This window comes from Aedes aegypti, chromosome 3 (assembly GCF_002204515.2).
Source record: "Aedes aegypti strain LVP_AGWG chromosome 3, AaegL5.0 Primary Assembly, whole genome shotgun sequence".
NCBI classification, from domain to species: domain Eukaryota; kingdom Metazoa; phylum Arthropoda; class Insecta; order Diptera; family Culicidae; genus Aedes; species Aedes aegypti.
This window is the reverse complement of record NC_035109.1, coordinates 162,918,815-162,946,684: the sequence shown is the minus strand read 5'-3', so window position 1 is coordinate 162,946,684 and position 27,870 is coordinate 162,918,815. Positions and strand designations below refer to the sequence as shown.

Sequence of the window (27,870 nt, the reverse complement as noted above, 5' to 3'; positions counted from 1 at the left end):
AGAAGAACCTCAAACCAACATAATTATAAAAAAATATTGATGTTTCTATAAATGAGCGCATTTGTCAAGGAGTCTTATATAATGCATCAATAAAACATATTCAAAAATTACAGAATTAAATAATTATGTTTATTTGCAGAACAATACAAAAAGTTATGATTCATGAGGTGACTACAAGTACGGCACATGCATTGAAGGCGGTCAAGGAAGTAGAAGCAAACATCGATGCTCTTCTCAGTCTGAAATAAGGTAAGCAAACTTGTTTTAGTTGTAATTTATCATTTCGGAGGCACCAACCTGGCTTAATCGGTTATTAAAGTAACGAGAGCAGTTCCACGTAAAATCCAATAGTCGGTAGATTTTTTGGTGTCCAGTAGAATAGATAGAACAAAATTTGTCGAATGACCGGTGGTAGAGAGTACACCTGCCCGTACGCTGGTTTTGTAGAGAGGTGCTTCATATCGATTGCCAATATCAAGGTTAACACATGGTTTCAGCCAAACTACCGGTAATCTAGAAACCAATTCTCCAATTTTGGCATCACATAATCCTCCTTCTCGTACGTCCCATCTACCAGCTTCGATGAAGAGTCCGTGGATGAGGATGCCGGAACCAGGTACTTTGAGATCTTCAAACAAGGAATTACTCTGTAAATATATTGAATTGTATTTTAAATGTTATTGCTGAACTGATTCATACAATAGTGATGACTGCCATTAGGACTTATTATATAAAAAATGAAATTTGAAATGCTAAAAACTTAGCACGTAGATATTACAGCTCGACGAATATACGTTTTGTGTAGCCTAACAACAAGTTCTATTTCTTTACTTCATAAATTTAATGTTTTTTTTTCAAATTTTAATGCATTTTTCAAACATACAAAATCATTTGATTTTTCCAGCGAAATATAGGAAAACCCCGCTTGTGCCCATAATAGGAATGTTTACAAATTTGCCGTTTGTTATTATGTGGCCTCCATTTGATGTCCATATTATCCGGCTCGCTGCCGACGTAAGGTAAAAAGGTGTAATACGCCCCCCTTAAGGAAAAACTGCTCTATCGCAGTAGCAAATGCATCATTTCTAAAGTTTCCTATGTCAATGTGTTGCTTATAAAGTTGGCCATGCTCTGCACACAACTCTCTCTTTCCACGTTGCTTCTAAAAAGTGTACAAGATGTTTTTTGTAAACGGTCCCAATGTTTACGTTTCAAAACAACCCGGACAATATGCCTCTCTCATAGAAAAAAGTTCCACTGCGTTGTAGAAACGTTTCCAAGGAGAATTCCACCACCTGCTAATCTTAAAAGGGTCCATTAGAAGTCGTCTTCCGGTAAAAGTTTTTGTATTAAGTACAATAGTAAAGGAAGGGCTTCATTTACGGCAAGGCTTGCTTATCGGAAGCATAATTTTACACCAAAATCCTGATTTTCGATATTTTTAGAATTTCTATTAATTGTTTCTACTTCTCAAAGAACATATATGTGCAACATCATTTTATCGCAAATATTTAAGATATGTTAAGCTTTGATTACACAGTGCGTGCAATGGACGAACGTTCGCTCAAAAAAATTCGTTCGATATTCGCGCGAACTGTTCGAGGTTCTGCATGAACGAACTGTTCGTCCATATAGGGGTGATCGGGGCAATATGGGCCGCCTAAGGAAAACGTCATGGAATGCATAGAAAAACAGCAAAAAATATGGTTTACATGCAAGTGAATTGTACTATAAAATGTTATCTTCCATGTTACGTCGATAAATAATGTTAACATCAACTTGCAAATTATTTCAGGAACTTTTTGGAAAACCATGTTTTTCTACGTGGTCACCAACCATATGGGGCATTATGAGCCACCCTACGGGGCAGTATGAGCCACCTCATTCGATCGAATGATTTTTATTTAAAACAGTATAGAGAAGAGTTAGTGGTGAAGAGTACATTATTGGAAAGGAAATTGTATTAGCTTTGCTTGAAATTATTGATTCTAGCGGCTTATTTTTTAAAGATACATAATACATAGTAAACAGACCATGTTGTACTAGTACTTAATTGCTCTACTTGGTTCAACGTATTTTCTAGCAAAGTGTTCCACTTGTAATGGTGCATAAAGATGAATATGCAGTAAAAACATAATCTGGTATATTTAGGCAACGCATTTATATCCCTGGGCTTGGGATTATATTTTCCAGGGAGCGATGAGTTTTGATAATTGATCGCTGTTGTTGGTATCTTTGATTAGATTTTGGGTGAATTTCAAAGCAATGGCAACCTTTTTTTTTACAAAATTTAGATTTTGTCTTCTGACCTAAAGATTCTGGTTAAACTACTGCATAGTACGGCTATCACTCATCAAAATAACTTTCACTTCGGGAAAATATAATTTCAAACTGGCGAGAAGATTACAAACTGAGGGTGGGTTAGGAGCACAGTCAGACCCTTGAATGTGCAATGTGGGGTAGTAATTGGGAATGCCATTGACGGTTTGTAATCTTCTACGAGGTTTTCGAAAACCAACAGGGCGCGTGCACCGGGTTGCGGATAGGAGCAAAGGGAGATCAATAGCATCTACTTAAAATAATGGAGCAAAAAGCCGTTCCATGATTAGGTAATGTTTAGCGATCTTCTATGGTGTTCTAGTACTATAAAATTCTTCACTCACTGGGAATTCTGGCCTTGATAATATCCATAGTGATAAAAACATAAAATAATACCTAATACTGTAGTAATAAACGAAATAAATCAAATCTTCTATACTTGACAAGGTTTTGAAGACAATCAATGAGTGAAAGAACTACCTATTAGAAAAGCCACATAAGCTAAGGCTATACATATACAAATGTTGGTCATAGGGTCATGGCGAGCATTCGGTTTGTATGTCTATGATTGATTCTTATCTAATAGGGGCACTAGAAGACCACGCGGACAATTTCGAAACAAATTATTTTTATACATCGGTCTTATGATCCGAAAGGCTCAGCTATGCTGTAATGTCATTTTTTAGCTATTCATTAATGCTGTTTAATTGTTTATTATTCTAACAAAACTACATAATTACTCATTACTAATCCTGTTCCTATATTCTCTCTTTCTCACCTTCTTATCTGTTGCATGATTATGATCATTACTAATATAATGCATGAGCATGCACAATAAGAATAATTTCAGAATTGTAAGCAGTCAATGGATAACTGGATAGAATAGCTTCGAAAAGGTTGCTCAAAACAGAATAATTCTGGTCAGGGAAGTATAACCATCATGAGTAAGTAACACATTTCATTTTAATAATATCAAATATTTTTATATAAATCAACACCGCCAATCAGTGAACTGAATTATAATTTTATATCTGTACATGATAAAAACAGATAATGTTTGTAAAATTGTCACTATCGATTGAATTGCGTTCTTTATAGTATGTTCAATTATTATCAACTATTAGCTCCTAAAGCGTCGCATCGTGCCATCAGCAGTTCTTAGCATCACTCTCATATTGTTATTACTTTGTTGTTTATTAAATTTCTATAAAGCGATCAGCTCATTCTTTATTACTTGTACAATTGTTTGGAATTTTAATAAATCAAACCAAACTTCAAAACTCAAATTGAATTGCTCTCAGTACATTTACATTTTGCAGCATTAATCGCATTACTGTGTCAAGTCTTCTCCAATTTCCTATACCCTACCCCAACCCTTCCTCTCATTTCCGATGGTGTTCAAGTGGTCCGCATAGACTATTACGGCCATTACCTATCCCTACCCCCGGCTTTGGACTGACTTGCGCTCTCATTGCCCCACCAAACGCTGCAAAATGAAAATGAAAATGAAATATTTAGGCAACGCATTTATATGTTCAAAACATCGTTTGTTTTGCTTAAATCTAGGTGGCTCATTTTGCCCCGCCCCTTCATCTTGAAAATAAAATATTGTTTATTAATAATTTTGTTTACGAACAAATCTAATTTCGCTCACGAACTGTTCATTATGATCAAAAGTTTCAATGGATTGGTAAAATTTACCAGAATTATAAATATAATTGTCTTATAGGCTTAATTAAAAACTGCCAAAATTATAAGCTTTTCATGACGAAGGACAAATTTGTACATTTTTGTAAATATCTTGAGTGTTTAAACGAATATTCTTATGGTTTTTATTGTGGTGGCTATTTGAGGCATCCTTTAGCAGATCGTAACGACACTAGACATTAAAACACTGTTTTTGAGGTTAAAACTGGGGTGGCTCATATTGCCCCGTATGTTCATATTGCCCCCATTGCCCCTATTACACGGTTCGAACAAACACGTCTGTGGTTCCATGACTGATGGTCGTAGCAACCAATGTGTAGTTTACTTATTGATCGTCAAAATGTCACTGCTGATGTTGCTGTTTTCAAAGTATATTATTATAAACGGTTTCCCTCAACTAAACTTTCTTTATTTTCAGATATAAATTGAAAATATTTCTCAGGAATGTAAGTGATCTTTCAAGGAGTATTTTCGAGGAATTCTCCCATCATACGAGGAATACAAAACCTACCAAAGATCCTTCCAAAAATCCATGCAAGAATGTACTGTATTGTCTTCAGGAATCACCCAAGAGAAATGTCAAGGATAAAATTTCATCGGAAACTCAAGAACTTCACGATTTATAGAAATTCCTTGAGGACATCGTCAATGTTGCAACATATCCTTCCATTACCGTATACAGATTGCATGCTCAAATTAATTAGCGCTTCCTTCAAGGTTTTACTGAGGAATTTACATATGTTATGACAATCTTTCATTAATTTTCAGGAATTCAGGAATCGATTCTTCAGAAAGTACTCATTAAACATTTTTCGTATATTTTTAAACATTCTAGCTTTTACTTAGAGATTTTGTTCTACGATTGTTTTAATACCTCTATCAGGCTTCTACTCAAAAATGTAATTTGTATCTGGAATAGAGAATCAAGCATTGCTGAAACAGATTTTTTACGAAATTATGAGGAAAACTTCCTTGAAGCACTTCTTTATAAATTTGTAAATGTATTTGTTCTAATACAAAAATTATACTCTACAAATTCTCAATATATATTTCCCCGAATAAATCTACAATTGTATCCTGGAATCCTATAGGGAATTCTTCGTTTCATTAGTTGTTCCAGGAATTCTTCCACCACTTTCTCAACAAATTATTCTATACAATCTTTGAAGATTAAACAATTACTCGAGATTCCTCTAGCAATGTTTTTGGCACATATAAGATGATTTTTTCCAATTTTTTTTTAATTCCTAGATGAATAAATCAGAGTTGGAGAAAGTATTCGCTGGAAGTATTTTAGGAAGGACTCATAATAAATTTCTGGAGTTATCCTTCTATTTTTTTTTTTTTTTTGAGAAAAAAAAAACAGGGAAAAATTCTTTTAGAATTCTTGAAACAACTCGTAGATGAATACTATAAGAAATTAGAAGAAAAGGTCCTGGTGGAATGAATTACCTGAAAACTACCAGCAATCATCAGGATTATTTATATTTTCCTTGATTGTTTTTCATTTTGAGTTAATTATTAATGAAATCTGAGAAAAATATTTTGAATGGGTTCTTGCAGTAATACCGGAAAATAATCCATAGGAGAGAAATTTCCTAAAAAATATTTTCCTTAAAAATGTGATTAAGAAGGAATATTAAAAAGTATTTTTGAAGGAAGCCAGTAATTACTTCCTGGAAATTTTCATATTAATTTTTATTTTTATACATTCAACTAATAGAACAGTTTATAATTATCAATCAAACTACCAAATAATTTCATATTTGAACATTGAATATTCTCAAGTTCTTAGTTCTTTTATTGAATGTTTTCGTTAAAAATGTCTACAGATTTTTTTCAAAAACTATTTCAGACATTGCTTGAGATTTTCTTCAAGAATTCTTTCCAAAAATTTCATCTACAAATACCTTCAAATTTTCGTTAGAGTACTTCAATAAAAATCAAAACGACAAAATTCTTTTAGAGACTGTTTATAAAATTCTTTTAATGGACACACTGACAACTGAAATTTACTTCAGAGGGAACTGGTAGTTGTTATATTCAAAAATTCATACGCAATGATACGACGGATCAAGTTTTATGATTATTTATTCAAATGTACAAAAGGATCAAGAGTGTGGTCCTCTTACAACAGTTAGATTTAGCCGGAATACTCCGCAACCGATTCCTATAAGGTGTAACCATTATCAAACCGTCTTATACTACGGTAGCTAAAAATTCATGATATTTTATCCAGATTTAAATAGACACCATGGCAAATATCACAAATAAAATTATTATATCAGGATACCCGGAATTGTTTTCGAAACAGTTAAATTAGTTAATTTTGATAATAAAATCAATTGGTATCATTCAATGAATCATAATTCATAAATTTTACCTAAAGTAAAGAGATATTTAAACTCTACATTTTTCAAAAACTCACTCGCAACCGCAGTTTTGGTAACGGGTCAGCTAGGGCCCAAAGAAAACCTTCTGGGATTCCTTCTGAAATGCCTTCAAGGATTTCTTTGTGATTTTTTTGTAATTGCTGAGAGCTTTCTGCAGAGATGTGTCAAACGATTACTCCACAAATTCCTCCAGAGATTTATTCATCGATATATCCAGGGATTCCTCCCAGACTATTATCAGGAATTTCTACAAAAATTTCTCTAGCGATTCTTCTAAAAAACTTTCGATCGCAACCGTATTTCACTATCAGTTTCGATAGGGCCCTTTACTCCAGAGATTCCTCCAGAGATGTCTGCATGGATTCCTTCAGCAATTTATCGAAATTTCAACAGGAATATTTCCAGAGATTTCTCTTTACAAATTTCTCCAGAGATTACTTCACAAAAATGTCTACATAGGATCCTCCAAAAAATGTTCAAAGGATATTTTAGGAATCCCTCCAGAGAATCCTGCAATTGACTTCTTCAATAGAAATTTACCGGGATTTGGTATTTTTTCTGGAAAAATTCCCCTAGAATAAATACAGGTAGTAATTCCTGTAGCGATTTTAGATTTCGAGAAAATTTCTGGAGGAAACTCTTGGGGAATCCTTTGATAGATTCATTAAGTAATTTCTAATAGAATCCCTAGAGGTGGCAAGTATGCTTGGAGAAATTTCTGGAGTAATCATTGGAGGAGTTCCTGGACAAATCAATGGGGACATCTTGGCAAGAATCTATATAAAGTTTTTACTGGAAGAGCCCTTGGAGGAGTCTCTTAAAGAATTTATGAATGAAACTCTAAAAGAATACCATGATAAATCGCTTCAAGAATCCCTGAATGTATCTCTGCAGTAATCCTTGCAAGATTAATTGGATAAATTCCAGGTGGAATACCAGCAACAAAATTACTGGAGGAATGATTGAAAGCATTCCTATAAGAATTCCATACGAACCTTCTTGCGAAAGAGGAACCTTTGTTGAATCCCTGGAGGAACTTCTGGCAGAATTTCTGGATGAATTACTGAAGGCATTCCCAGAGCCCTATCGGAACCAATCTAAGAAAGGTGGTTGCGGTCTAAAGTTTATTCTGAAGGAATACTAAACACACAACAACTGAAACTACTGAAGCTAGAGTTCGTTTTTGATTTTAAGATAATTATTGGTAGAATCTAGGAGAGAATTCCTGAAGGGGTTAATGAAGGGATAACCAAAAAAGTAAAATAATTCTGGAGGAATTCTTCAAAGAGAATTGAAAAAAAAACATCAAAACTCTTTGGACTAATATCAGAAGGAATATATGAAAGTATTTTTGAAATAATCTTGTGATAAGATTCTGGAACAATTCAAGTTTTTATTTTTACAAGAAAAATAATTTAGTCAACCTCTCATTATTTACCAAACATAACCAGAAAAGGGACCTTCTTTTGCCAAGTGCTTACGTCCGTTGCTACAAAACACAGCCATGCTGAAGGTGTTTGGGTTCGATTCCCGATCGGTCCATGATCTTTTCGTAATGAAAATATCCTTGACTTCCCTGGGCATAGACCTGTACACGATATACAAATGCGAAAATGGCAACTTTGGCAAAGAACACTCTCAGTCAATAACTGTAGAAGTGCTCATCGAACACTAAGCTGATGAACAGGCTCTGTCCCAGTGAGTAGGTATTGCCAAGAAGAAGAAGAAGATCCAAATAATTTTAAATTTAAAAATTGCAGGAACGTTTTCCAAATACACATTTTGAATAAACATTCTATGTTTTTTTTTTGGAATGCTTCATGGGTTTCATTTGGAAACGTTCTTTACTTAACATAATTTTCAAAAGCTCCTTTTAAAAACTTTTTAAAATATTCATCATGAAAAATCGCTTGGAAATACCTTGAAGAATCTATGGACAAATCCCTGAAAAAGTTCATGGAGAAATTTTTAAAGTTATTCCAGGAGGAATCTTATTAAAAATTTTACCGAAGGATTCAATGGAGAAATCACCGGAAGAATTCTATTTTGGAACTCTTTAAGAAACTCGTTGCGAAATCTCTAGAGGAATACCAGTAGAGATTTTCCTGGAGGAATCCTTGGAAGAATCCCTGAAGGAACTCCAGGCAGAATTTCTGGAGGGATAGCTGAAGGTACACCTGAAGCCCTATCTGATCGGGTCTGAAAATGATCTGGTTGCGATCAAAACTTCCCCGTGAAGGAATTTCTGGCGAAATCGTTGTATGTATCACTGTAGAGATTATCTTGGATAAATTCGTGGGTAAATACATGGAGGAATCTTCAAAATCCTGGAGAAATCTCTGGAAGAGCCTTTGGAGAAATCCTCTCCCAACACCAATGTTTTCATTATCAATTTGATTTGCTTTCCTTTCATACTACACAACTTTCTACGGTTACTATGCAACGCAAGTTCGACGAACCAACATGTTTTAATGCACGAATATGTTCCCACAAAATGTTTGCTAGTAGTTCGTGTATATATTACACAGTTCGCGCAAACATTCGTGCAACTTGCACAAATGTTCGTGCATTGCACGCACTGTGTAATCGAAGCTTTACCATAAATACGTACAAAAGAAGCCTCAATCCCGTGAAAATGAAGAGGGGCGTATTGCCCCGTTGGGGCGTATTACACCGAGTTACCCTACTTATTGAGAACCCACCTGGAATTGCTAGTTATGGCCCCTCTTGTGTGATTTAAATTCACAAAACTGTTAAAATATCTGTATTTATGCATCTCAAACCAAATATTTTACCTGAAACTACTGCCTAACAATGAAAACGAAGTTCCTCGGTGAAGTTTTATAGGAATAAGGTTGATTTGAGTGTCAATTTTATGGTTTTTATTTTCCTGTAGGGTGTCGATTCCCGGTCGGTCCAGAATTTTTTCGTAATGGAAATTTCCTTGACTTCCCTGGGCATAGAGTATCATCGTACCTGCCACACGATATACGAATTCGAAAATGGCAACTTTGGCAAAGAAAGCTGTAAGTTCACAACTGTGGAAGTGCTCATTGAACACTAAGCTGAGAAACGGGTTCTATCGCAGTGAGGACGTAATGCCAAGAAGATTTGCTTTCAACCAGGATCTTGTCGTTCTTGGTCCCAAGTTACGACACTTTTTAGGGTCAAATTCGCCTCAATTGCTTGTCTTTCGACTCGACTCGACTTCCACTTGCAATTTTTATGATTATAAACGTAACAGTTTATTATGAACGTAACAAATTATTAAATATTGAAAAAAAAAATGATTAATTTTGAAGAGTTTATAATTTATTAAGACCACGACTTGTTCGTAAAAAAATCAAAAATCTTACAAAATTTTAAGATTCCGCTTACCTTTTGTCCCCGAGCTCGTCGCTCATATATGACCTGTTGATTCAACGTACAGTTCATAACCTCGAAGTCAAATCGCAGGGTGTCGATTGGAATATCGTTCTTCCTCGCATATGTCTGCAAAGTACCGGTCAAGAATGACTGAGGGAAAAATAAGCCGCATATCCACGACGATATCGGTAAGCCATCATCAATCCATGACTGTATGTATTCAATTCGTTGCTGCAGATCAAATATCCAACTTCCTAGCGATTTGGTGGATAAAAAGCCAACAGTGTGCCATAATTGTGGGACTTGATTATTAGAAAATGCACGATATATCATTTCTAGACTCTCTGACATGACTACGAATCCTTGTATGGCTTTCTCCAGGTCGTTCAAGTTGCTATGCATTACACCAAGTAATCGATCAAATCTATCTATTTCCTGTAACAGGACTGTCGTTAATGAAGGTATTCGATTCTTGTTGTCTTTCTTCATCAAATCTGGATATGGGTTATCGCTATTGATATTTTTTGCAATTGCTGATCTTATACTTTGTATTTTTTCCAAGCATATCTTATCCATAGCTGCCAATGCAGCTTCGCTTAAGGAATCACCGCCGCTCATGCTATTTAAAAGAGTGTCAATAAAGAATCTAGTTTCATTTCGGTTGAAAATAATATTAGCATTCTCATGCATTCCAAACATTTCCGGGGGATCATGTATAGACAAACTGTTCGCATAATCTTTGTATTCGTCTAAAGTTTTTGCATCCGGACAGTAGTAGTGACCGCTTTCACTATATTGGTATCCAATGGAAAGTACACTCTCAGAAGAATATATTTTCATAATCGAGCGCAAACAACGCTGGTCCCAGTTATCCGTAACTCGGCCTCCGTAAGTGATCTCACCATTGATGTATTCCAAGGCATCCCAAGGTATGGGCGCTCTAGTTTCCCGTTCGCAATATATGTCCAATGTCCTCAAAGCGCATTCTCGATCACTTTCGTTAAACTCGTACATAATATTCCAGCCTATAGGGCCAAACTTGCGCCGCTCCAATATAATACCGTGGAACATACACAGACCAAAGATCATACTTCTCCAATGTTGTCCAAGTACATGTAATTCAAAGCTTCCTGTGTCAAGATCGTTCAACGAGCGAATCAAATTAGCGCGTAAGCCTCTCGGAGGTTCATTGGTAACTTTTACCGAGTTCTGAAGCACACTGATGGGAAACGTTTTTACGGGCATAGATGAAAGGAATAATCGAAAACCATTATGAACTGGTTGCAATCCCATGGCTATGTTGTTCACAATTCGTTCCATTGACTCCATCCATGAGGTGGCAAGATGACAATTCTGCAAAAACACCCAGTGACCCAGTTTGGTCCCATTTGCCAACAAGGTTTCTGCTGCTGGGCCTTGTCCTTGTCCTAACGAGATGGAGAATAATTTCTCCGAATATTCTTTATCTTGGGCAAATTTGATTAGTGCCGTCATTGGATCAGAACCAGGAGATAGTACAAACACTAGGGGAGTTATTGGAGATATGTCTTCGTATAAGGATGGTAAGCTGGTATTCTTAGGTGGTTCCGTGTAATGTTTTCCAAGTTTCAAACGAATAAACTCTGTTATAGCAATTACTAGACTTTCTTCTTTTAATGCCGCAACAAGCATAAGTTTTTCAGGTGACGTCAAAAAATTGTTCCACTGTTTTGAGGCTACTGTAGATTTTGGCGCTGACGTAAGATTTTCTTTATAATCTTGTATTTGTACTTCTATGTGTTCATGAAGGCACTTTGTCAATCCAGTAAAAGCTGTAAACGTTTCTTCCAAAAATTTGCAACTGAACCATTGGTTCTCTGTTACATGTTGAGGTTTCAGTTCTAGAGGATAATTTCGGCTAGTTGGCCCTCTTAAAATAAAGTTTAATTGATCATCTGTGATTTCATTAGACTCTTTGCCGATTCCTACTGCCAGGAGAAATGCATAGATCAATTTATGCTTCTCTAGCAAGCCTCGTGAAATGTTTGAAAATATAGTATATGTTATATCATCCAGCAACGATGTCAATCGTTCAGGAAGCTCCATTTTTTCGTGTGGTTTGGCTATCACCGAACAGTACACATGTGAGAAATACCGTAGACTAAATTGGTACATGGGGTCGATGTCTGCTAATGACGATACTACGAAGTATAAAACTGCTCCTCGTGATGCTAATATTCGATAATTCTCTCTAGTAGCTGCAATAGCCATCTCAGTTTTTTCTGTTTCCACTAGCCGATCTGCGATAACCATCGAGGTTTCCTTTGATTCATTGAGGGCATCAACAAGTTCTTCATCGTCCAAAATATTGCCTTGAGAACTGTACAAAAGCTTTAAAACTTTGTCTTCTAACATCAAAAGCTGTTGTTTGTCTTGGTTTATTCTAACAATAAGGTCGCTGCGTTGTTTCTCCATATCCGGCAGTTCGATTTTAATAATATCGCTGTAAAAGAAAAAAAAAGTTTACCAATAGTGAATAAGTATATACGATTGAAATAAAATTTAGTTTATTGACTATTTCTAAGCTAAAATAACGTTTCTATTAAAAAAAAGTCGCATTTTTTTTCAAAAACTTTGTTATTGTTTATAAATTGTTGCACTATTACCTAATACATTAATTTATCTCAGTTTGTTGACAATTCGTTGAAAATTAGGGAAGCTTTAGAGCTGCCTTGAGAAAAAGAAGGTTCACATGTACTAGAAAGAATATGAAAATAAAGCGACCGACTCTTTGTTAAATCAAAGGATTCAAACTAAAATAAGATCGCATGTTCGCGGTTTTAAAGAGTGTAAAAAAATCAATTAGGTATGCCTTATTGATAAAGTACTAGCATACTTTCTGGATGTGAGCGCATATATCAATTCTTTTTCAAATCAATATTGACTATGAGGACTAAGTAATATCACCTTGCAACATATAAATGGGAAATCAAAATAATTGACGGGCTTTTAGCTAAATCTTTGTAAATTGAATAAAATTAAGCCAGAGAGAATTAGAGAATTTTGTCTAAATTTATACAAATAAAATTTAGACAAAATTCTCTAAATTTTGAGTTTTGAAGTAAAATGCAATAAAATGTATTATGTATGTATTATTGTTGTTAATGTTCTAAAACTAGGATACCATAAAAAAGTAAATCAGTTCTACTTACGCAAGTAACTGGTCTTCTAATCCACTCCTGGATACCAAGAAGTTTACTAAGCTTACTTGTATACAAATTTCAGGCAGAAAGTGTGGATTCGCCAGTTTAGTAGTCATGTATAGTCTAAAGCTGTGGTCATAATCAACGTCAACATCTCCCAGTTTTATCATTGGTCTGCCATTTTGCATGAAAACTCGTTTGAGTAACACTGACTCCAGAACTGGATCGAGAGTTTCTTGAATGTCTTCTATTAACATAGGAGTTCCCTGCCTGATGCTGTAATTAAAACGGTAGTAATAAGTATTAGAATAAAATTATCATTGATAGCATTTTACCATATCTCTAGTATTCTCATCATGTTTGAATCAGTCAATTTTATAATTCTTAGCTCGTTGTGTGATTCCATATTACGAATCCAGCGATTGGCTTGTTCTTGGGGATCAATAATTAATGGCCATCTACCGGCTTCAGTTGAAATAATTGCATTTTCGATCGATATCTCATCTCTCGGTAAGCCAAATATGTTCCATTGTCGAATTTGAAATGAATCTCCCAAAATTTTCACTAAATTGAACTTATCACTACTAGGAATGTTAAGGTTTCTGCATTCCTCGACCCAATACTTAGTAAGTTCACGCCTATAACCAATTGGAAAAGCTCCAAGATAAGCCACATATGCCGATGCTACTAGAACATCTCCAGGAACAGCAAATTGTTCAGCAGTTAGCTCTTCCACAGTGTCTCGCCAACGAATTTCTTCATCAGCTAAAGCAGATGTTAACCGACCAGCTCGATTCAACCGTGCAGCCGTCAGGTCATTATGATCTTGTAGAACTTTCATCTCTCGTTTCTTTTCATCAAGATTAGATATTAGCATCAATATTTTAGCTTCTATTTCAGCCAGTTCATTTTGCTTGGACTTCAACAGCTTCATAACCTGGTTTAATTCGTCTTCAGCTTCCTTCTGTCGCTTTATTTTTGGCTCAACTACTCTGTATACTTTAGCATATCGTTCGACAGCTATCACCCATAAGCACATCGATTTTGCAACTTTAGACACCTTTTCAACAACCTGTAATATATTCAGATAGTAGACAACCTCCTTGGAAATTATTAGACATACTTACAGGTGGTTGGAAATCTTTATGTTCAATATATGTTTTTAGTTTCTTCAGCATTGAATCTGGAATATGTTCTTTATCGTAATCTTCGAGCTTCTTCAAAAAGTTAACATCAGCCATCACAACTTTAGCAGTATTCCAATCAGTTCTGACAAGATAATAAAATATATAAATGTATGGTTATATACGTTAGTTTCTGAAGCCAATTTTGCATCAGAGGCCAATCCTAACCAAATCTAGCGTTTTGTATCATATAGGCATAATTGCAATGATCTTATTCTCTTCATCGATTTTATCTCTGGATTTTGTAAACTTTCGATTTTCGTTGGATTTTATGGAGAAGGACGACGTAAACTTATTTTTCAAATAAAAATAACTTTCAAAAACATGTGTCGATCACTGCAGTTACGCCGTTGATATCAAACGCAAGAACTGGTTAGAGTCTGTCAGAGTCAGAGGTGCATTCCAGAAGATATCTTACTTTGATCCCAGGAGAATGAGTACAGCTTCCATAACAAACTGTACAAGCTTTGGAGGTTTTTGAAATACTCTTAACTCATTAATATCGTTTTTGTTCAGCGCCTTCAGCGCATCTTGTGCAGCTTGTAAAGTTGGCATAACGATCTCTAAATCTTTTGCTGCTTCATCAGCTATTTCTTGCGTTTCAGCAGCTTTGATTTTGGCTTCGGCTTCATCTTTTGCCACACTCCTTTTAACGCCCTCAGCAATAATATTATCTTTGTCAAGTTTTGCCAGCAGTTCCTTCATGTTTCTAGACTTTTCTTCTAAAATAGGAACAAACTGCTTCAATTCTTCGCCCATTTCTGCTACGACAATATTTGTTTCCAAAATTTTGCTCAGCCCATTGGCTATCCTATCCTTCTTTTGTTGAATCACCTCAATACGTTTTTGGACCAATACACGATACTGATTCAACAGTTGCAGATAACTGCTAGGAGTGGTGTAATAGTGTCGTCGCATTTCTCTATGGAACCTTTCCGAGATGATTTCCACACTTTCATGTATCATTACGCAAACTTGAGCTAGATGCTTGCACTGAACTTCATTTTCAGACACTTCTTTTAGGGATCCTACTGCCACGGACAAAAGAGCTTCCGCTGGCCATTTCACGAACCAATCTATCGTACAACAGTTCACCAAAGAAGGAAACATTCGACAACGTCGTCTGAAGGTATCGCCGACAGGGCTCATGCATAATATGACGTGTAAATTAGCACGAACGCGTTTGATGAAGAATTCAAAAATTCCGTCCCTTGTCGTGTTGGGATAACCACTCTCTAAACAGGGTTGTCGAGCATTCAGGATGATTTTTTCATATTCGTCTCCTTCAAATAGATTGGGAACCTCTCCTGAGTTGAGAATGTTATTTATATCCTCCATAAATTCTTCCTTTACAATTTGAGTGTCGGTTATCAAAAATACGGTAGGTTTATTCAACACTCCAGCGATCCAGTAAATTTTTCTCAAATCTTCGTGGAAACAAGTGTGATCATATCCACGCCTCAAGGCAATTTGATTACACTGATAACCGTTAATGTGTGCTGCCAATCGAGAGAGACTTTGTTTGCCCATTCCGGATACTCCAACCAAGAGACCATTTCCTCGCTCCGACCGCAGTAATCGAGCCAAACGGACGATATGTTCAACAGCATCTCCAAAAAATATTAGATTCATCTCTTTACCTCCAGTGGAGTTGTAATCTTCCAAATAATCGATCAAGACATTTTTCATCTTTTTAGAATCTTTTATCTCTTCATAAACGCGGTCTTCCGTTGCTTGCCCAAATATCATGAAGTCTCCGAAGAAAACATTCTCTTCTTGTTGGACAACCGTAGTCTCGAAGAATTTCTCGCAGCAGTCTTGCAACAATTGTTTGAAATACGACTTGTCCTCCTCACAAATCAAACGATCGTAGAATATTCTCATTGATTCGTGATAAAATAACCGAAGCATTTGTATTGGATTCACATATGATGAAGAATCAGCTTGAAGGATACCCTGAACACATTTAGATAAATCCCGTAGATTGAACACATAATGGGACTTTTTAGGTGTTGGTAAAAGCTCTTCAGAAATTCTTTCGTAAACTGCGACAGCTGCTTCTATGATTGGTTCAGCCAGAGGACGTATAGCCATGCTAAAATCACTCAAAAATCCCACCAGAATTGCTTTGAAAATAGTTTTTAGAGTGTCACTGTTAGGTGTCGGGAACGAGAGTAATGCGAAATGTCTGATAAATCTAGGAGTTAGAATATTTCTTCCACCACCTGGAGGAGCACATGCTGCGCCCAGCGTGACATCAACTATATCTTTCCAGAATAATTTATCTCGATCATAAACTCCGTGGAAATCGAGAAACTGACGAAGTAATTCAATTGGGGGTTGACTTCCATACATATCTAGCTTTGGCATGTTGACATCGTCGATGAAAATTATTATCTTCTTGTTGATTGGCGCTCCCAGTAAAGTCTTCTTACGACGTTCCAGTCTTGATTCAATTATTTCCTGAGTACGAGCACTTTCCGATTGAGCAGAGAAGTTAACAAAAATTGGTATTACATTTTCTTTCATCAATTTGTTCAGAATATCACGTGCCAATACAGATTTGCCAACGCCAGTGTCACCGGTAAACAGAACCGGGTATTGCTCGCGAAATAACATTTCAGCTATGAATCCATATTTTGTAGTATCTAATGTCGGCACAAGCATATCGAAATATGCTACATTCGGATTATAATCAAATTGTGGATGAATAGATAACCAATTTTCCCAGGACTTTATCATCGGGTTTATCCTATAGTCCCACAGTGATCCTTCGGGCAACCTGAAAGGAAATTCGGTCTGTTCATAACTTAAACGTGATTCCAAGGATATAACTTACAGCGCAACATCACTCTCCTCTAATAATGATCTCAAAAATTTTTCAAATCCAACTTTCGACTCATCCAATAAGTTTCCTGCAAACGCCCAAAGTGCACACCATGTAAACAGTTTGCAAACGTAGTTTTTCGCATCTCCTCGTTCCATAAGGTTGATTCCCTGAGTTTGCTTAAGCAGTACCAATAGTAGTTTTGTCATCATCGATAGCTTGCTCACGTTTACTTGATGGATACTCCAACGACATTTCCTATTTATGTACTTGATCATTCCATCATAGTAGCGACTGAATAGCAAATGAATATGCTCTTTTAGATCTTGATCTAAGTAGAACTCCTCAACCGTATTTAGCCAAGACGTTATCAATGGATCCCATCCCAGGTGCATTGGATCAAGATAAACCATGCCGCATCGAGACACCGTTGCAGGTGATGCCTGTGCTAAGTCCTGTACTTCGAATACCATGTGCACCCAGCTCGTTAGCTTAATACGTTCAGAATTGGCCAAACACAGCATCTTATTGTCGTCGAGCACAGTGTTTAAATTTTCTATCCAAACAGCATCTACAGGTCCATCGCAAACCACCCATTGATGTTCTTCTTCTGCGAAATGAACACAGGCAAAGAGAATTATGGGATACAACAGTTGATAAAGAAAATCAAGAAATTGTGATCATAAACAGTGTTAAAGTGAAGATGAATCGAGGCCACTTCTCAAATTTGTATGAGCACAAATCAGAAGAACCATCCAGTCTTTTAAAATAAAAACATAATCAATTAGTTAGAAAAATCGATTTTTTCAGTACGAACGGCTGTCTGGCTATCAAGATTTGAGGTGTGCCTTCGACACAGCTTCATCTTCAGCTTTCGAAATAATATTACCTAGAACATTTACTGCAGCTCGAATTGCCAGACCTAGCAAACCATCCTTCCATTCCATAGTAGCCAAATTCACAAATCCATACAATTCGTCCATACTGATCGCTTTCGGATTAAGGGTTTGAATATTCACCGGTCTGTAATAAGGCCCTTCGACGATGTCATTGTATAGCTTCTCTAATGCACATGCTAGTGTATGCAGCACTGTTGTCTTGCCACTTCCAGTAGGGCCAACCAACATAACACCCCAACGTACAACCATAGTTTCATATAGCTGGAGCGTCTTCAATATTAGCTCTGGGACGGTCTGCAAATTATTCTGCTCCATGCAGATTTCAATCGCTGCCTGCAAACTACCTCTTTCTGGTTCAGGCAAATCGATACCCGGAAACAAATCTCCCAATATACCGGTGAAAAGAACGGCATCATTTGCTAAGAATTTTGGAAGATTAGAATCTCTCAATGCACAAATCAATGTGATATCCTCTGGTTGATCGGGTGATGCGCGTTTAAGAGCCCCTGCCATTACCAAAACGCTTTTTACAGCTCGCATCCCGAAATCGTAATGATCCTGTTGACTTAATTGCTCACTGCAAAGTTTATACATCTGTACCATTTTTTTCGCTAGTACTTTCGATGCTTCAAATCCTTCGGAGTACAATATAACTTCAGCAATCAGAGCATAATCCGGAACCATCATAGATATTGGCCGAAATAGTGCTTTTAGATTGTCTGGAAGTTCCGTTCTTCCTGCATATCCAGGATTCATGGTAATGAATGCAGCACAAGAGGGTTTCAATTTAATTTCACGACCTTCAAACATGAATCGCTTCATTTTCATGGCTTTGGCATTTCTTATTGTTATCAATTGCTGGGCAATCACTGAGAGTACTTCTATATCTATTCGGTTGAACTCGTCAAAGCAGCACCATGCACCCGATTGTGCCAAACCAGTGAAAAACCTTCCCATCATCTTGTAGTCTAGTCCATCAGAACAATTGAACACAACACATTGGATTGCTAGAGCTTTGGCAAGATCCTTCGTTGTTTCAGTTTTTCCCGTTCCAGCAGGTCCCGCCGGAGCACCACCTAAATCCATTTGCAAAGCACCCATTAGGCATAGATAACACCTGTCTGTTAGGGGCGTTATGACCAAAACACCTCCTGCGCCAAGATATTCATAGAAATATGGTTGATTCGATGACGCCATTTTCGTTTCTACCGTATCTGTCTCCGACATCCAGTAATAACGTAGCATTTTAAGCCATTCGAAATCAGACCTGAAATTATAAAAAGGCGATTATATCTATCATAAGAGATGCAGTGTATAATACATACGATTTGGTTACTTTTTTCTCTACCATTAGAGAAACCGTATCCATAGCGTGCACGTCAATAGTGATCAGAGCGCATAGAACCTTTCGCACCAACTTTGATATATTTGTTCTCGCGATAGATGCTAGAATTGCCAAATTTTTAACTAATTTATCTCTGAATGCAAGTAATTTCTTGGTAATTTTTCCTTTGCCGTCAAGTATCTCATGTACATCGGCACACCATTGTTGTTGCGATACAGTTAAAACTATCTGATTAGGGTGCTCTTGCATCCAATACGATCGATCTTTTGTCGGGTAACATCTATATCCCAACCGCATGTACCTTTTCACTGCTAAGAACATTGCTTCCTCTACTTTGGATAACCAATCTTCGACGGCTCCACGTGCTTTCAATCCAATGCCAAAAGTAAGACGTTCACCTTCCGGTGAGACCATTGCAATGATATCATTCGTCATCAAAGATTCTCCACTATCCGTTTTTTTCTTGCCAAACTCAATTCGAGCTATGGCGTCGAAGCATTTTCTCAGATGAGGTTGTACCGCATGTGGATTTTTGGTTTGCGCCAAAATTTCCAACAGTTCGTCGTTCGATAAGAAATAGAATCTCGGAAAAGCCATACGTTTGACTTCGAGATATGCTTCCAAACACCTTGTAACTTTCTCCAATAAAACGTTGTTAATCTGTAGCTGCTCCAAAACCCCTTCAGCAGTCATTGCACTTAAAGCCATTGGTGATTTCTGAGTACGCCTCATAAGATCTTTCCAGCTCTTGTCAACTTGGAGGAACATTTGCGTTTCATGTGGTAGCTGCCTTTGAATATCAGGTGCTGAAAATATTGCCTCCAAATAAATCCAAGATTGCTGGCAGACCAACCACTCATCCAAAGTACGAGAAAACAAATCCAGTTGCTTAGCCCAATCGTCAACTTTTGATTTGATCGGCCCAACGTGTCTTGATGCTGCTATCGTGCTGATGTTAATACTAGATTCATCCAAAACAGTTTGAATTTCATCAGTTCCTGCCAATATAAAAACATCCCGAGCGTCCCTGTGGTTCACAACAGTAAGTTCCAATTCCTTCCAAGCATTTTCAACCTTGTTCAGGAGTGTTTCTAGTCCAGATTCAGCGCTAGCCATGTTCGATACTTCCATTAGTTCGTTAGCAATATCTTCTTCAAATGCATTAGCGTCTTCAAAAGTATGCAAATAAATTTCTTCTTCGCCAGCGAGACGTTTGTTCAATATTTGTTCAATTTTAATCCAGTGCCGATTTTTCAATGCCGGGTTTCGAAGATATGTGAGGACAGGTATTTTTTCTTTAAATATTTCCGCTTCTAATCTCAACTTTGGAATGATATCATTTTTAGGGAGATTCTTATCGAGCATGGCACAGTTTTTCAAAATCTTATTGTTAAGTGCTTCAACCTCTTCGACATTCAGATCGTAGAATCTGATTTCACTCCAAAGTTCTAAGCTATCTTTCCATTGTTGGACGCCGTCCCACAAAGTTTGACGAAGTTTAACTTCATTCATCACTATATCCAGTTTGTCAAAGCGAGTAACTTCCAAGCGAAACTCTTTCTGATATTTCCGATACTCTTGTGCCTTACGTTGACATGAGCTAAGTCTCTCTGATAAGTCTATGAGACAGTCACGGATTTGCGCTGGGTCAGAATTTACGTCCAAAAGCCATTCTTGGAGTACATGTTCGCTTATCTCTTCCACTTCCAAGAATATTTTGGCAATGTCTGTTTGCAAGCATAGGTCGAACTTATTTATCATGTCACGTTTCAGAGTTCGTTTAGTGTCCATGATGTCCTTAATTTGCACCATCAATTCCTCCATGTCTAAAATTTATAATTATTTTTATTTTTTAAAGACTTAGAAATTATGCCAAACAGCCATTCACAAACCTAAATACTTGTCCTTATCTTCGTCTCTAAATGGAATTCTGTATGCTTTCATTATCTTCAATGCTTCGTAGGCGTAATTCAATTCCTTTTCCAAGCTTTCTACTTGTTCATGACATATTTCAAGGAAGTTGAAATAATATATGTATTGATTAGTTTCCTCCGGGACAATCATAAGTTTAGTAGATATCTCTTCGCCTTTCTGGTTTACATAGTTGATCTTTTCCATGGCAAGTCTGTAATGTAAGCATATTAGTAGTTTTGTGTCTAAAAATGCGAAAGCAGCTGCATTACCTAGGTAGAGTCTCGTCTAATACGGATAATAGCTCTTGGCAAACAGGAAGGATTTCCTCGCGAAACGTTAACTGTTTAACTTGAACCAAGCCGAGTCGCTCTGATTCTTGGATGTTTTCTAATTCCGCCATTTCTGAGTTATATCGTTCGCAGAATTTCGCCAAAGTACCCAAGTCAGATTCATTTCTAATCAAGTTTCGATCCATCGCAATTGCCTGATGATAGTTGTCCCGAATTTTATCAAACTTTGCAGTATACTTGTCAACAATGTCGTATGCTTCATTGATATGATTATTTATAGATTTACTAGAACAAGTATAAAAATAAAAACATAAATAGCTAATTCGTTTACCCTACAATTACAAACTTACATATTATTCAAAAGTTCAATATCGTTATCCATTATGAAATTGAAACTTGGCGGGTTGCCACAGAGACGGTCTTCTTGACGGCCCATAATTATCGGTCTAGTAAAGTAAAAAAACATAAGTAAATATTTTGTTATATCATGTTTTTTCTTAATCTTACTCTGTGAATATTGTGAAATATTCATCACTTTGAAATCGTTTGATGCATCTGGTTGATTCTACCACCATCGAACAAATTTTATCCAATAGAGAGACAGCAATTTCCCTCGAAGGATCTACGGCTATGGTGGTCGGTTTCAAAATTAATTCAATCGTCATAAAGGGGGCTTTCCCTCCTAACTCAGTTGAATCGTATCCTTTGAACACATTCGAAAGATTCCGAAAGGACTCGCTCAAAATTTGATGTAACAAATTGATAATCATGTGGTCAGCGTATCCTAAGAATCTAGCGAGCAATGCACATAGTTTACGTTTATTAGCTCTCTCTGTGAAGCTCATGATGTCCTTTAGCTTTTTCTTATTCGTACAGTTTAATGCTTCGTCATTCGGTGAAAACCCTCGATCGGTAAGAGTATTTGTACAAGCATCATCTTGAAAGTAGAAAAAAAGTTTAAACATTTGCTTAACAGAACACATTGAAAAAAAACACGAAATTTTAGAAACTCTTTGTAAATCATAAATACTGTGTTGCACAACGAGCGGCTTGTGGGCTACAACTAATGAAAAAATGAGAAAATGAGTAATTTATGAATAACTCTGTTATTTTAAAATATAGCGTTATGCAATGCTCACACGTTTTTGGTATGGCAAACAATTTTACATATACAGTGAAACCTCCATGAGTCGATATTGAAGGGACCATCGACTCATGGAAATATCGAGTCATGGAACAGAAATGCTTTGGAAAGCAGTTCCAAGGGACCATCATAGTAACCATGAAATTTTGTTCTTAGTATGGTTCCATGAGTCGATATCGAGTCATGGAACATCGACTCATGGAGGTATCACTGTAAAATAGAAGCTCTATTTTTTCTGTTGCTCCTTGCGATTAAAACTAATATTTACACGTCAGAAATTAACATAATAAATTAAGAAAGTCATCTAAATTGAACAGAGATTTGTATTGTACAGTGAAACCTTTATGAGTCGATGTTCCGTTACCCGTTATCAATTCATGAAAACACACTTAAAATCAAATTACATGCATACTATGATAGTCCCATCAAACACATATTTTTATAAGTCGATGATCTCTACAAAATCAATGAGATGAGCCAGCAAAGAGACGAAAATCGCAATAATGAAGAATGAAAAAAAAAAAATAATGGAGAGTTCACTGTACATGACTTTCAGTTCAGGTAATAAATTCCGATTATCAGAAAATCTCGTTTCGTTACCAAGTAGAAGTTGACAATTTGTCATCTGAATTTCAGTTGAAATTTATAAACCAAGCTTTACACAGCTAGCAAACTCAAAATGAATGTTTGTCTCCACTGAAAATATTGCTTCACTTTGCTCTACATTTATAAATTGATCATAATTGAACATAAGTATTTTTTTTCCTTTTTCAAAATTTTCTCTAATACAGTTAACTCTCCCTTACTCGATATTGAAGGGACCATCGAGTTAGGGTGGTATCGAGGTACAGAACACATATTTTTCTAATTTTAAATATTTTATTATTTTGACAAAATACATTCAGAATAGTTATTTTCACGTAAAAAACAATACAATTTTACCACATTTACCTACGTTACACTTTTTTTCCGATCAGCAAAAATCAAAAATTTTAACACCCATAAATTGGCAGTAAACCTTAATTTTACTATAAATTTAATCACAATAATCATATTCATGAAATTTATTCACGTTTGGTGAACATTTGGAACTTTTCATAAAAATATCGAGTTAAAGAGGTAAACTTACTTGGGAAACTGAAACAGATAGCATCGAGTTAGGGAACATCGAGTTAGAAAGGTATCGACTTACAGAGGTATCAAAGCATGCTAGATTGAAGGGACCGCGCGTTCCATCGAGTTAGGGGAAATATCGAGATACAGAATATCGAGTAAGGGAGAGATGACTGTAATAAAATTCCTCGAGTAATTGAGAGTTTACCGTACAATAGTTAATAGGTACGGCTTCGAATCACATTCTAAAGTATTTCGATAGTCCCTTCAAATATCGACTCATGGAAATTTGAGTGCATAAAATTACACAGCATGGGGGCCTGCCTTAGCCGGGTGGTTAGAGTCCGCGGCTACAAAGCAAAGCCATGCTGAAGGTGTCTGGGTTCGATTCCCGGTCGGTCCATGATCTTTCTGTAAAGGAAATTCCCTGGGCATAGAGTATCATCCTATCTACCACACGATATACGAATGCAAAAATGGCAACTTTGACAAAGAAAGCTCTCAGTTAATAACTAAAATGCCATGAAGAAGAAGAAAATTACACAGCGAAAAGAAATTATCGTATACATGCTACATGCAGCTGATTTATGTGCTTAATTTACTACAGTCGCCTCTCCACATCTCGATATCGAAGGTACCATCGAGATAGGGAGAGATCTAGACATAGAACATTTTTTAACGAATACTAGATTGAAAATCACTCTGTTGCCAGGAATATTGAAAACAAACAGACGTCATTTCGTCTTCGCAAATTGTTTTGAATCTCTAAAATCTAGTCTAGTAACCTTTGATAATGGGCATATCCACATACGGAGAGAAATTTGGGGGCGAAAATCCCATCGAGATAGGGAGATATCGAGATAAGGAGGATATCGAGATATGGAGAGCGAGAATGTATGCAGAATGAAGGGACCGAAAAAATCATCGACATAGCGAGAGATATCGAGATGTAGAACATCGAGATGTGGAGAGTCGACTGTACATAAATCAGTTTCAAGGTACTAAAGAATACGAATCAATAAAATTTGTAAAATTTTCGTAATTGAAAAAGACTTATTGATAATTTGTAAAAATATTGTATTTTGCCATATGCAAGCAACGACAGAGTTTGTATGAACACTATGAATATATAATTTATCAGGAAAATTTTAAGCAAACTTTGTCTCGTACAAAAGTTTAAATCCTATTACATGCTCAGTGGATTGAATAACCAAAAAAAAATCATGGTTTAAGGGTGACGTGCTGGAATATTTCTGAGAGCGACAACCGGAGAAATAAAAAAAATATATTAATAAATGGTCACTTACACAGCACTTCACGCATTTTCTTGTTCAAGTTGAATAGCAAATCTCGCACTTGCTCATAAGTCGTCAGCTGAGTTTCCACAAAATATGGCAAATGCCAGTTTTCACATACAGACACATCGAAGTAGCGAAAATGTATCAACTGCTCGTATTGTTCTCTCATATACAGCAGTGCTTTTGCTAAACGAGGCATAGCAAGGAACAAACTTGCGGCTAGCATTTGCTTGGCAGTTTCGTACTTGGCACGCTTAACGTTTTGACGCCATTGACAAAAAGCCTTTGCGAAGCGATAGTTACCGAAAAAGTTTAGCTTTGTTAATTTCTTGTATTTTTCGTAGTCTCCTAACCACTCGTTCAATTGACTGAAATGGTTTTCGGTATCGCTCCAGTAGGTGATCCCATGCCGGCTAACTGTGTAGTACTCATGCTTGTCAACCTTACTGAAAGGGACCTCCCTGGAAATCGAAGTAGTTTTATAGTATTGCATTTAATTTGTCACTTATCATACTCACAGAAACAGGTATGGTCCGAAGCGTTCACTACATCGTGGGAAAGCATATGTTAAGAATAAAAAACTATTATCTTTTAATTTCCGTATCCTTTTCTCGATAAGCTCTTCGATATTGATCGGTGACGGTTTAGGCAGCTTTTGGGTTCGAGCGGAAATTCTTTTTTTACGGGCCCTAGAAAGAACTTGATTAAACTTCCAATCACAATAAATGTGCAATTTACCAACTCGTTCACTTTAGATGGCGCCTTGAAGGTCGTTTTCGGTTTTATCGTACTTGATTTCATCTTTTTGTCAATCCAGTTGTCCAGTTTGCCGGTGCATTTCGGTTTATAGCTAGTTTTATAAAAGTAACAACGTCCCTAACGACGCCTTTCAGTCATAGAGACCAACCGCTACTTAGATACCCGGACATGCAACACGTGGCTCAGCCGCGTGTGGTTCAGTATTTATTAGGGTGGTAGAGTCGTAGCGTGCAGATGGCAAGATTTATGAGCAGGAAATGAGAACTTGATGAGATCGTATTGCGGAGTAAAAATTCAACCTTAGTGGAATAATCCATATTCCCAGAAAAAAGCAACAGTCAAACGAAAAAAATACTCCACAGTGAACCTTCAACATATTGTTACAATTTTGCTGAACGAGCTTCCCTGTCCTTTGGTTCAGAAAGGGGTACGGGCGCGTTCTGCCAACTCGGTCGAGGCAGATTTCTTGTGTGAACAAGTTACAACATGGACGTTCTAAAGTGCCAGAATAAAGTGTTGTGCTTGTGGGGAGCACTTGAAGATGGGATGGAAGGTCATTACTTCGCGTTCGTGCTATACTTCTGCTTATCTATAAAGTTATATGCAATAACCAACCCTTCGCTTAATTATTTAAATTAAAAGTTGCAACTACAATAATCGTTTTGAGCTTACTAACATGTCGTCGCGTTAATTTAATCATAATGATCTTTTATCTACATCCGTCGAACCATTCTGAATGGCCGTTGTGAGAATATCACTAAAAACTTCTCACATGCAATAAAGCTGGATTGTCCTACATTGAAACATTAAGGTTTTCGCTCTTTTGGATTTATTTTTTGTTGTTCGTCATCAGTAGTGTTGAGATGTCCTGAATGCCGCACATGGCGTACAGTGATCATTGCCATGGAGTTTCTCGGAAGCTGCATGGGGATTGTTATCATGGGAATCCAAAAAGCGAATTTTGTATGATTTCATTGTAGGTCAATACAGCAATAAAGCATGTAACAATCACTAACATTTCTTTTCTCTTTATCCTTGTTTTCATATCTAACCCGCCATTACAACGAGGAAAAAATCATCCGAGAGGAAGACATGGCAACGTATTGGCCGAGAAAAGATAAGTATTATGTTTCTGTAAATATTCTTATTACTGATTGCAAGGTGAATAAGATCAACTAAATTTTTAACTAATAACAAATTTGTTCCACAGAGCTATTTACAAAAAACCACACAAAATCCCTCCAATTCGATATCCTTAGGCAAAACACTTCACTACCGCTATATGTATGACTGATTCATGTTCTTTTGGCCTTGCATCATTCATACGTGTATTGGAAGTCAAGAGTAGAAGCAAAACTTAAAGAACCTTCTGGTCAAAGATGTTGCGTTGCCTACTTCCCAAACTCCAAAACCCCCTCGGTGTATTATGGACGGTGTGAGTTTTCAAACTTATGCTGGAGACTTGGCCCCTGACCCCCTTGTACATCAATAAAAAAAAAAAATAAAAATTTTGCTGAACGAGCTTGTGTCAACATAATACCACATTTTAGTTATTACAGCTTAGCTTAGCTTAGCTTAGACTGACTACACATATCAATGGTTGCTATTCCGTGATTGACCGAAGTCAGTGAAAATGCACAAAGAATCAACTAGAAGTTCAGCTGGGATTGGCCATAATCTTCTTCAGTGTGCATAATTCAGTGCCTCTATTTATACAAGGTCAATAACGGCGCCGGCCACGTCCTTGCAGTCAGGTGGGATTGAGGGAAGGGATGTTAGTGTGTAACCTTTGCTATTTGGAGACCGTGTTTGCCTCTGCATCTCCACAAAGGTTACTGGGAGGGATGTTTGTTAATGGGGAGGATCGTTGGGTCAAAGGATTCACTTTGATAAGCGATTAGACCATGATAAACAATGATTTGTGAGATATATACATGCTTATACGTAAATATAATTGTTCATATAATTTCTATGTAGAGGAAAATTATGCCGACACTTGAGGTGACGAACCATTCAAAGTTTGTTGAACAAATACCTAAATGTAACATTCCTACAGCTGTCAGTACGAAAGCATGTGTTATTATATTTTACTCATTTGAAAAGAAACAAAAGACTCAATTGGTTGGGACA

The 27,870-nt window shown here is 36.6% G+C and overlaps 2 protein-coding genes across 7 annotated transcripts in view; one reads left to right on the top strand and one right to left on the bottom strand.

Moving 5' to 3' along the window:
• The window catches only part of LOC5578441, an 83,632-nt gene that overhangs the window by 12,963 nt on the left and 42,799 nt on the right, over positions 1–27,870 (top strand). Inside the window, exons 3-4 of one of the 6 annotated variants that reach the window (XM_021852550.1) lie at positions 140–249; positions 4,445–4,570. In XM_021852550.1, the coding sequence (XP_021708242.1) occupies positions 140–248 (109 nt within the window). In that variant the 3' untranslated portion in view covers position 249; positions 4,445–4,570. Of the gene's footprint in view, positions 1–139; positions 250–319; positions 681–4,444; positions 4,571–27,870 lie in introns of those variants that run through there. The other 5 variants (XM_001656909.2, XM_021852548.1, XM_001656911.2 and 2 more) reach the window with 5 other exon arrangements.
• LOC5578442 (dynein heavy chain 6, axonemal) lies at positions 108–26,038 on the bottom strand. Its single transcript, XM_021852546.1, has 17 exons — positions 25,724–26,038; positions 25,500–25,670; positions 24,991–25,442; positions 21,934–22,363; positions 21,777–21,872; positions 21,406–21,711; positions 21,115–21,347; positions 19,203–21,048; positions 17,868–19,144; positions 16,991–17,588; positions 14,570–16,933; positions 14,095–14,236; positions 13,303–14,039; positions 12,977–13,243; positions 9,798–12,267; positions 298–647; positions 108–239 (listed from the first exon to the last, which is right to left on the bottom strand). Exons 1-16 carry the CDS (start codon positions 25,780–25,782, stop codon positions 303–305), a joined length of 11,793 nt encoding a protein of 3,930 aa, XP_021708238.1. The 5' UTR covers positions 25,783–26,038; the 3' UTR covers positions 108–239; positions 298–302.

Excerpts from the sequence above, each read along its gene's own strand:
- LOC5578442 (XM_021852546.1), bottom strand. The coding sequence starts at position 25,782 with ATGAAATCAAGTACGATAAAACCGAAAACGACCTTCAAGGCGCCATCT. Across the intron at positions 14,040-14,094 it reads ATAAAGATTTCCAACCACCT|GTTGTTGAAAAGGTGTCTAA; the intron begins GTAAGTATGTCT and ends AATATATTACAG. Across the intron at positions 12,268-12,976 it reads TTAGAAGACCAGTTACTTGC|CGATATTATTAAAATCGAAC; the intron begins GTAAGTAGAACT and ends TTTCTTTTACAG.